Here is a 10,255-nt window from a genome sequence, read left to right as displayed (position 1 = left end):
CCCCCTTAGCCCCCTAGATAATCCCTAGCTTCCCTTACATATGTTTTCAGGATGGGCCCGAGAGTCTAGCTTTGTGTCTGGCCAAAGATAAGATGAGTCCACGCCCGGCCTGACCCACCAGTGTTCAGAACCTCAGGAGACTATTATTTGAAGCCATGAAGGCCTTTCCTAAATAAAAAGGATTAATTTCCCTGTTGATGGGCTTAAAACCAGGTACTTCCATAGTTCAGGCTAGAATCTAGCTTGGTTGAAACCCAAGTTTAGCCCAGAAGCCCCTATTTGGTGCTTCAGCGCTAGGTCGTTAGTGCGCACTCGTGCGTAGTCAGTGTGTCGTGGCCCAAAAAAGGTGTTCGCTCATGCCCTCGCCTTGCTCGCTCGCTTGCCTTGGCTCGCTTTTTTGCTCATTTTCTCTATTTTTACTGGTTCATGAGTGAAAAAAAGTTCCAAAATTTTAATAAATACGAATGCAAAAAATATGTGTTGATTTGAAAAAATGTTAATGAATTCAAAAAACATTTGAAAATTTTAAAAAATGTCCAAGTAATACAATAAATATTTGCAAATTTAAAAATCAATAACAAATTGAAAACATGTTTGCGGATTTGAAGAAAGATTCAAACATTTAGAAAAATTCATGAAATTCAGAAAATGTTCGTCAACTAAAAAAAGTGTGTGCATTTGAAAAAAGTTCATGAATTTAAAAATTCATGATTTTTTTTTAAATGAGGTATTTGGGAAAAAATCCTAAATTTAAAAAATGCTCACTAAATCAAAGAATGTTCATAAATTAAAAAACATGAAATTTGGAAAATGCTCACTATGTTATTCAAATAAAAAATAAAAGGAAAAGAGCAAACAAATTCAGATGAAAAAGGAACAAAACCGAGTGAAAAAGTGGAGAAGAAGTAGAGATGAAACGGGAAAAACAAACAAAAACCGATTAAAAACCACAGGGAAGAAAAAAAAACAGGCCCATAAGCTTTTGGAAGCTTCCAAACTTGGAGGAGCCTTCGAAGAAACAAAACGCTTAAGGCCCTTAGATGGGGCTAGCCCATCATTACGAACAAGTTGTGCGTTGCGTACCAGTTGGCTACTTGTCTCAAAAAAAAAACAGTTGGCTACTACTAACTGCATTCAGTTTATATGATTCGGGTTTATATGGTTTTTTGGTTTGTATGGTATTGATACTTCGATAAATATGGTACAAAATTAAAATATGATTCGATTCCGGTATATGTTAAATTATCTCGGTGTGGATTCAGCATATACCATAATAATCAAGTTGACGTGAATTTGGAAGTAACATAATTTTCTATACAATCAGTATATAACTATGTATATTCTATATGCATGGATTCATGCCTTGATGGAGGGTCATGCATGCAGCATGCAAATGTGCAATGCATACTTTGTGTTGTTTATGGATCGTGATTACCATTTTTTAGGGAAAAAGAACTGTGTTATACGAAAAATGGACGTGTTTAGCAGGGAATCTGACTCATGTACAACAAAAATGACTACGTTCCAAGCTCTTTTGGGCCATTGATCTACCCATTAAGTTTTTCATGGGTCTGAGCGAGCAGATCACAACTCCTTTTAATCTTTTATGCGGTACTATGATTGGTCAGTTAGAGTATACGAACCACGATAGCAACTTTAAAACCACTTAATTTGCTTACTGACCTGGTGAAGAGTAGATGTGAGGTAATTAAGATTGTGTCTGGTCGTGTAAATGTTTGATAAGGCAAGCGAGACAAGCTCACGTGCTCGACTGCTTGTTTGCTTGTTCGCTCAAGAAATATAAATATATATTTTAATTTGATTAAGCCTTACTGTATCAAAAACTAGAAATCATAAAATTGGTTTGGTTTGATTTATTTTTATAATGATTTTTTGATTTGCTTTGAAAATGCACAAAGTAGTACTACCGTCACGCACCCACGCAGGGCCATTGTCACCAACCTCTGCTTCGACTACTTCATCTACGAACGATCGGTACTTGCGTTGTAATCTGATCATGTGATCATGTCTCGAATTATATATCTCTAATTATGATATTTGTTGCATGTCCAATGATGTTGTCCTGTTTATCTAGTATGCTAAAACTATGCATACTAATAACTACTACCTCCGCCCTGGTTTATTGGTCTACTTTGTATTTTGTGTCAAAAATTTGACCATAAATTTAACTAAAAAATGTATATGTATGTCATAAAAAATTATGTAATTGGATTAGTATTTGAACGTAGTTTTCAATGATACTACTTTTTGTGACATGCATTAATATTTTATTAATTAAATTCATTGTCAAAATTTGATTACAAAATACTAAGAGGGCCAATAAACCAGGACGGAGGTAGTATCGTTTTAGTCATGAATTATTCATGAGAAATAATCGTAAATTTGCTGAACTTTCCAACAGATTCCTCCTTCCTATCGAGAGGGATGTCACAGGGCAACCGCAGGGGATACAAACAATCAGATTAATTAATTAGCTATTGTGGTAGTAGCTTGAGGAAAGTTTTTACAGGTCACCTGAAATTTCGCTTGTACACCATCACATTACAGCCAGCTGATTACAGCGCCCATACATATACACAATAATTTCGACAAAATGGTCATGGGGGCTATTCATCCATTTGATTAATAAATCTTTAGTATCTGATATCGTTCATTCATTCATCCCTCCCTCCCTCCCTTGCTACTAATCACACAACCGCCGTGTCTGTGTGCAATAGAGCCAATAAGCTTTATGGCCGCCGGAAATGAGCAATCATCCATCCATCTCATGGCCCGATCGTGCCCGTGTCGAAGTAGAGTGTCGTGCCGGAAGAGGATCCACCTCCTCCGGTGACGCCCTCCATGAGCGCGAACCGCATGTCCTCCGACGGCTTCCAATGCCGCTTCCTCTGGTTGATGAACCAGTTGTTGATCTGCTTCGGGTCCAGGCCCGTCATCGCGGCGAGCCGCACCTTGTCCTCTTCCTGCAAACACCACAGTCTCCATCTATGAATGATGATCGGCGATCAAGGTTGATGATGCAGCTGGGGTTGGAGATCTCATTTACCGTGGGGTAAGGCCAGCGGTAGTGTGTGTTCCACCAGTCCATGAGAGCAAGCCGAGCATCCTTGGGCAGCTTCCCTTTCTTCCTCTTCTTCAGGAACTCGGACCGGAGGCGGCTGAGGCAGCCGCTGTACTTCTTGAGCAGCATCTCCTTGAGCTCGTGGTCAGCCAGCCGGGAGCTGTGCTCTTGCATGCCGGCGTCGGATCCGTCGACGTCCCCCGAGCACGGCTCGTCCTCCGACGACCCCACCATTTCATCTTGCATTATTGATACCATGGAAATCAGACACGGGTTAGACAAAGTAATGTGTTGTGTCAGGATCAGGTTGCATGGCAGTACTACAGTATATAGGAGATCCAGGCTTGGACTGGAAAGAGGTACTACTTCAGAAGCAGAACAAAGAAATCATCAATAAGCAGGTAATCAAACCCAAGGTACTGTTGGACACTTGACAAACAACAATTTGGGAAGCTGCAGACAGAAAAACTTCTGAAAAATGTCTCAAGAGTAGACGACCAAAGAAAATTCAGAACTGGAAATTTCTCCATGAGGATGTGCTATGCATGAGTCTGTACTATCTAAAGGTCAACGTGTTCTGCAACACCCAATGCATCAAAGCAAATAAGATGTAAAGCATGCCACTTTATCTGTCGAACCCTATACGACTGAAGAACTGCTGGTGCCAAACTGACTAGTTTAGTTTGTGCTTCAGGAAACAGAGACTATTTTAAGCACTTTCTCGCCGTGACTGGAGTTTTCATGCAGCTATCCATACAGGTGCTGTCTCGTTAGGAAACACTCCCAGTACTGCAATCAAGTTCTATGTAAGCAAATGGCTCTTTTGCATTGTGAGTTGAGTTTCATTAGTACAAGTTGTACCTTCTGAAACCAGACATCAGGAAAAAAAACTCTTCAATCTTTCTAGCTATGGATGCAACTATATATACTCCGGGACGGAGTTTGTAGTACATGTTGGATCTTCAGCGAAGACCTCAAGACTTTGCATAGTCAGAAAGAAAAGAAGCATTTTCGTACTATCTAGGCTTACTCGCGTCATAATAAAAGGTCTAGAGAGGACGCAAAAATGGAACAGTTATGCTAGGTGACATAACCTATATGGTTATATGTAATTTTTCATTCCAACAGCTATATGTTTTGAGCTGTAATAAATATAGATGTTTACTGCTTATTCTCCTTGTTTTTCCTAATTGCTTGGTGTAACGAACTTTGTTGGATAAAAAAAATGTTTTGAAGTGGCAGGTCATGTAATAAATAAGAATAGTTGAATACAAATAATCTAGCTACATAATATTACTATGTACTCCCTCCGTTTCAAATTGTAAGATGTTTTGGGTACTTCAATATAGACTACATATGGACTGAAATGACTGAACAAACACATTAAAACGCGTCTATACACATCTGATTTAGAAAAAAAGTTAGAAAATCTTATATTTTGGAACGTAGGGAGTACCTTTTAGCAATTGAGTTGTGCATATTTCAAAATTCTAACAATAGGGCATTTCCTGTGAAGTGCATATCGGACACTTAAAATTTGTGTTAAAATACTACCAGAAATAAATGTATATTGTGCAGTGCAATGTGACCTTTTCAAGTGACGACACACCTAGCTGATCATGCTAACATCCTTTCCCACATCTCCATGATATCAGAGGTTTGCCACATGAGGAGATTTTGCAAGCTTTGTTTCACCAGGTTCTAGACCAATGAGCACCTTGTGCGCCTTTTGCACGTGAATGCCTATTAACCCGTGGAGTTTGGGGAATCGTATCAACTTGGCTATCTATCCCCCAAGGGCCGACTCGTGACTTCTCTTTGGAGGATTGGTGGAACAAGAGTACTCTTAACCGTGATAAAGCCATCTGTAGCCGCTTGACCGAAGTGATGATTAATGAGACCTCCCTTACCATGCTCGATATAGCTTATCTTGTCGATGAGAACAATTAACCATAGTCGGTTGACTCTCAAGCCAGAAATGTAGCTTACGTCTTTTATCTCTTCCGTTTTCTTGCCATAATGTAAAAAATTCTTGTACTCCTTTTTGATATTTTCCCACCTTAATGAAATGGGTAGAGAGGCTACTTTTCCCGTCAAAGAAAATCAGAATGACAGAATTGATGGAAGGGACACACTACAAGATGACAGGCTCAATTAGCGAAGTCAAAATATATGGAGACCGGAATCATAATTCGAATCTTATGTGAGGTCCACAAATTAGGCATAAACAATTGCTGCTTGGAATGCTGTCCATTTCTATCTTACAGATAGATCATCTGATTGGCTGTGTGCATCACGATGATGCAGAGGTCAAGGCTATCCCCTTTTGAAAAGAAAAAAAATCTGAACCTCACTTGTGCAGAATAATCATGGAAAACACAAATATATAAATAAAATTAGAATAGACACACCAGTACCTTTGTTCAGTCCGAGCAAACTGAACATACCTATTGATTCTTAAGGACTATCATGTAAGCAATTGCCATAATGGTTTGACCTATCGTGAATATAGTCTGTTATTTAGTGATAATTCTTACGTGTGACCTAACTAGAGCGAAAACCAAATACTTAGCATTTCTACTTAAGAATTGTTAATCTAGTTGCATATGGTATCATTAACTCAATCTTAGCATAGCTATGATGGATAGTCACATAAAGCTCCAACCAAATACTTAAGGTCGACATGCATTTCCCTTTATACTAAAAAATCTAAATTCTCAATGACTTGAAACCTTAACTAGGTAAACATGCTACGCATGACCAAGCTCAACATGTACGGAGTTAGTGGTTTAACATGCACACAGACCAACTTTTCACTGTTCCGGTAAAATTATCTCATTAATGAGAGAATGATAAGTGGTAAAACTGATAGGAAACTCAGAAATTAACTAGGCACGTAAAGATCATGCTTCATGCTCCTTTGTAGTACCGTACATTTCCACTTGCCACTTGGCATTGTACCAAATACACTAGAAGGCAGGAAAAACAAAACATGAACTGTTTTGGCCACAAGAACTACTGTTACTTAGGTGGTATATGCAACACCAATAACATGTTTACTATGTCCCAGCCATCACAGTGACAAAATGTCCTTTTGACTTTATTAAACATATGAAGTTCCCAAAACCTTGTGTGTTTTCACCACTCCAAACTCGGATGTTCATGATAGAAACGCAAGTAATTCCTGAAAACCCATCTTGTTCTTGCCAATATTACAAGACAAAGCTACACTTTTGAGAGCACGTATTTCACATAACTATGATATCTACAAATGCACGCATTCGACATAATTTGCACCTTGGTTATTTGCAGGATATCAATGCTAACAAGCTGCCATGCACGCGTTGCATGTCAAGTGGGCCTAATTTCTCAGCACCACCGCGAACTTGAAAACCTTAGGTTTGTCATATGTTATGTAAAAAAAAAGTGTATGTCTATGCATGCTCGAAAATGTTTACTTACAAATTGTTTTGCAAAAACATGTGTGGTTATGACAACTTGGAAAAAAATGATGCTACTATTTCGATGGATTTGCAGATGTAGAATGGCTTAAGAAACAATTGCTCCAAGCAGAAACAGCTCGACATATAGCCTTGTTAATTTTCAATCAGTCAAGTTCTTAAACAAGAGATGGACCTAAAATCCTACTCCTATCGAAACTGCAATTACAAGATGCTTATGTAGTAACCGTAAGTGTAACACGCATCCGACGAAATCTCAAGCCCATTATCTTCGGATGAGATTTCGTTAGAAAAATGCCTCAAACTACAAAAACTAAAAACAAACAATACTTACTTATAAATTGACAAATTCAACCAAGACATCATATCTAGCATGACGAAATAAAAATACGTTTGTGGGAAATGAGCTAGCCACAGCAAAACTAATCTTCACTTGCCCCCACAGCAACAACAAGAAGAAAAGCTCCACCATTGGGCACCAGTGATTAACCAGCATGCAAGAGCAAGATTCTTTTCTTTTTCCAAAGCCATCCCATCCCAGCTCTCTCTCAAGTTCCATCACCGGCCCGACCTGCAAAGTCTACATATAGCAGGCTAGTAGCTACTCCTGCCTCACTAGCCTCTAGAGAGAGAGAGAGAGAGAGAAGGATCTAGAGAGAGATATAGAGAGAGAAGCATGCATAGGTAGGTTGGAGCTGCAAGGACGATGGAACCTTGGACAAAACCCTACACGAGCACCACCAAAGCTTTACTCTTCCGGCCCCGTAGCCTGACACACCTGCGCCCCATTTGCATGGACACGATTTGACCTATCAAGAACGCACATACGCACGCACGCACGCATTCATCATCAAAGCCACATTCACACACAAAGCATCAAACACTTTCACACACATGACACAACACAACAATGGCGAACGAATCCAAGGCCGCAGAGGCTAGCCGGAGAAAATCAAGGCCTGAGATGCAATGCATGGATGCATGTAAACTATATACCGGAGTGCGGCGAGGTGGCGGTGGCTCCGCCGCCGCAGAGATTAGTGAGCTGCGAGCGGATGGTGGTGAGGAAGGAGGCGGCCTCGTCCAACGGCCGGGACAGCTCCTCCTTGTACCGCGACAGCAGCCGGCAGTAGGCCTCCTGCATGCGCGCGCGAGCCGCGTTGTCATCTCCACATGTAATAACAAGCAAGAGCTAGCGCGCCAGGATTAGTGGAGCGAGCTGCCTTGAACTGGCTGTACCTACCATGAACTCGTCGAGCTCGGGGTCGAGGCCAATCTCCCCGGTGGCTGTGGCGCCTCCGCCGCGCCTCTCCGGCTGTCCGATCTCCTCCAACAGCGCGGCCACCTCCGGCGGTGCGCCCACCTGACAAATCAAGAATCAAACGTGGCAATTAATTTCTGACGATGAGCTGCGCTGAGCGAGCTAGCTAGCTCTAGCTACTAGAGGGCTACAGCATGCAAACTGGAGCTGGAGCTGGACACGGACGGACCTTGCGGCATTCGATGTACGCGGAGAGGAGGGAGGGGTAGCGGGGGTGCCCGGCGATCTGCGCCTTCATCAGCTCCGTCAGATCCGCAGGCGGCGGAGGCGGGGGAGGAGAGCTGGCCCCGCCGGCGACCCCCGACGCCTCGCTGCAGGCCGCGCCGCCCTCGCCGCCGCGCGAGATCCCCGGGTGGATGCTGTACAGATCCTCCATCGATCTCCTTCCCCCGCGCTCGCCGCTAGCTGCAGCTCACTGCTCACCTACTACTCACCCAGCACAGCGCAGCTACCTCCGCACCCATCGCATCTCCATGTACACGGACACCAGAACAGATCAAGAAGCGCTTAGCTGGTTACTACCACTAGCAGCAGCAGCAGCTGGATTCTGGAGGAAGAAGAGGGGTGGTCCTTTGTGCGATTCTTGGGGTACGGTATACCTTGCAGGAAGAAGGAGAGGAGGAAGAAGGAGAGGAGGAAGAAGGAGAGGAGGAAGAAGATGAAGAAAAAGGCAAGGAAGGGAGCTTGATTACGGGGAAATCAGCAACCGTCTGCACTGCAGCCTGTGCTGCTTCCGATGCTGCTGCTGGTGCAGAGGAGCAGGGTGGTTGTGATCTCGGCGGTAGCAGCGGGAGACATGGGGGGTGGGCACTGGGCAGGCTTCCGGCTTCGGGAGGATGGAGGAGTCAGAGAGATGGAAGCTGCGAGATTGGGAAAAGGGAAGGACGAGCTGCTGCTTGGAGCAATCCTTGGTAAAGTTTTATCGTTAGGTGTTTTCTTTTTCTCTTTTCTGTGAAAAAAATAATATGTGCGGGTGTTTTGAGAGTTGAGGGTTGAGGCTTTTTTTTCTTTCTGAAAAAATAGACTTTTCTTGATTTTCTAATAGGCTTTTCTTGATGATGAGAGAGAGGGGGGTAGGACGTAGGCTCATAGGGCAATCGATGAGTAGTAGTCGGTTTGCATGGGTGTCCTTGTTGGAGGCTGAAATCTTATGGACGCCCTTGCTAAGATTTGTGTAATTTCCCAATTTTGACCTCTCAGTAGTCTTATTTTCATTTTGGCAAGTATAACTTCTCCCACTTTCGAAAGTGAAATTGTACAATTGTTGTGTCTCTACTTCATGGAGCATACTTACTATTGTAGGATCAATATATCGACTAGAAGGAAGGTGAATGAGGGATTTTAATATATTTTCTAAAAGACCAAATTCTTTGAAGAAAACACTAAACAGAACTAACACAGAGCAATGTGAACAAATATTGAGAAAATGGTGAATCTACTCACCATAGAACTAAAGTAACATGCAATCAGAACTTCTAAAACACAAAGAGAGAGGGAGAGGAGGGAGTAAACCCGGGCAAACATCGGGCTGGGCTGGGTTTCGGGCTGGGCTTGTAAAAGCCCGAATTTCATTTCTCAGGCCCGAGCCGACCCGAACGTTGTTTTTAGTGTATGCCAAAATACAGAAAAAGTGAAGCCCAAGCCCGGCCCAAACTATCTTTTGGGATGCAAAACAAGGCTCAAGCTCGGCCGAAAGTCAAGCCCGGCCCGGATCGGCCTGGGTTTTTTGGGCTGGGTCGTCGGGCGGGGCTATCCATGCCCGGGTTTAGGAGGGAGATAGAGGGGGTGTAATTCAAGAAAGAAAAAAAGAGGTGACTAGAAAGCATGATAACAATGTTATCGTACAAGTAGCCTAGTCTAATGAATAAGCAGACACACTTCCTAATACAAATGTCGAATACAGAACACAACATGGTCACATGTAGCGAAGACATAAAGTATTCAACAAAGTCTTCAAAGAGGGAATGAGACAGTTCCTTCAGAAGATGTAAATTATACAAAGTAAAGCAGTGTGAAGAAATTGGAACATGTTTGCTCGATGAAGACACAAGGTTTGTTTACTCCAGTTTAATTCGCTGGCACAACTCTATGTCTGAGTTGAAGAGACTGAGCCACAACTCAGAAGACACAAAAGTGTTCATCTTGTTCTTTTTTTAGCTAAGTTCCTCAAAACTCGCCTAATTACTTTTGGTAAATCTTGAGGTGATCTCCGGACCTTTACAGACTTGTTTTTTGGCAAGTCCACGAGTTGGATTATCTAAACAATGCCACCGTCTGTAAGATGCACAATCCTCAAGAGTAATAAGTTTTAGTTCAACTTCAATCCGATCCTTCAGTGATGCTCAATCACTTTGCTTTCAGGATCTAGGTTTTTCCTGTACTTAAGGATTC

At 42.3% G+C, this 10,255-nt stretch overlaps 1 protein-coding gene across 1 annotated transcript; it reads right to left on the bottom strand.

Annotated features, from left to right (window-relative positions):
* Positions 1-2,469: 2,469 nt before the first annotated feature.
* On the bottom strand, positions 2,470-8,764 carry LOC123110107 (homeobox protein knotted-1-like 10). The gene is made up of 5 exons (XM_044530551.1): positions 8,034-8,764; positions 7,787-7,906; positions 7,540-7,681; positions 3,068-3,321; positions 2,470-2,984 (listed from the first exon to the last, which is right to left on the bottom strand). The coding sequence occupies exons 1-5, from the start codon at positions 8,238-8,240 to the stop codon at positions 2,787-2,789; spliced, it is 921 nt and encodes a 306-aa protein (XP_044386486.1). The 5' UTR covers positions 8,241-8,764; the 3' UTR covers positions 2,470-2,786.
* Positions 8,765-10,255: the final 1,491 nt, after the last annotated feature.

The sequence above is a fragment of the Triticum aestivum genome, chromosome 1B, assembly GCF_018294505.1.
Source record: "Triticum aestivum cultivar Chinese Spring chromosome 1B, IWGSC CS RefSeq v2.1, whole genome shotgun sequence".
NCBI lineage: Eukaryota > Viridiplantae > Streptophyta > Magnoliopsida > Poales > Poaceae > Triticum > Triticum aestivum.
Note: the sequence above shows the minus strand (reverse complement) of the source record. Positions and strands in the feature narration are given on the sequence as shown.

Bases quoted from the DNA above. Each gene is read 5' to 3' on its own strand.
- LOC123110107 (XM_044530551.1), bottom strand. From the start codon at position 8,240: ATGGAGGATCTGTACAGCATCCACCCGGGGATCTCGCGCGGCGGCGAG. The intron at 7,907-8,033 runs GTCCGTCCGTGT...TTGATTTGTCAG, and splicing joins CGTACATCGAATGCCGCAAG to GTGGGCGCACCGCCGGAGGT. The intron at 2,985-3,067 runs GTAAATGAGATC...TGGTGTTTGCAG, and splicing joins ACCGCTGGCCTTACCCCACG to GAAGAGGACAAGGTGCGGCT.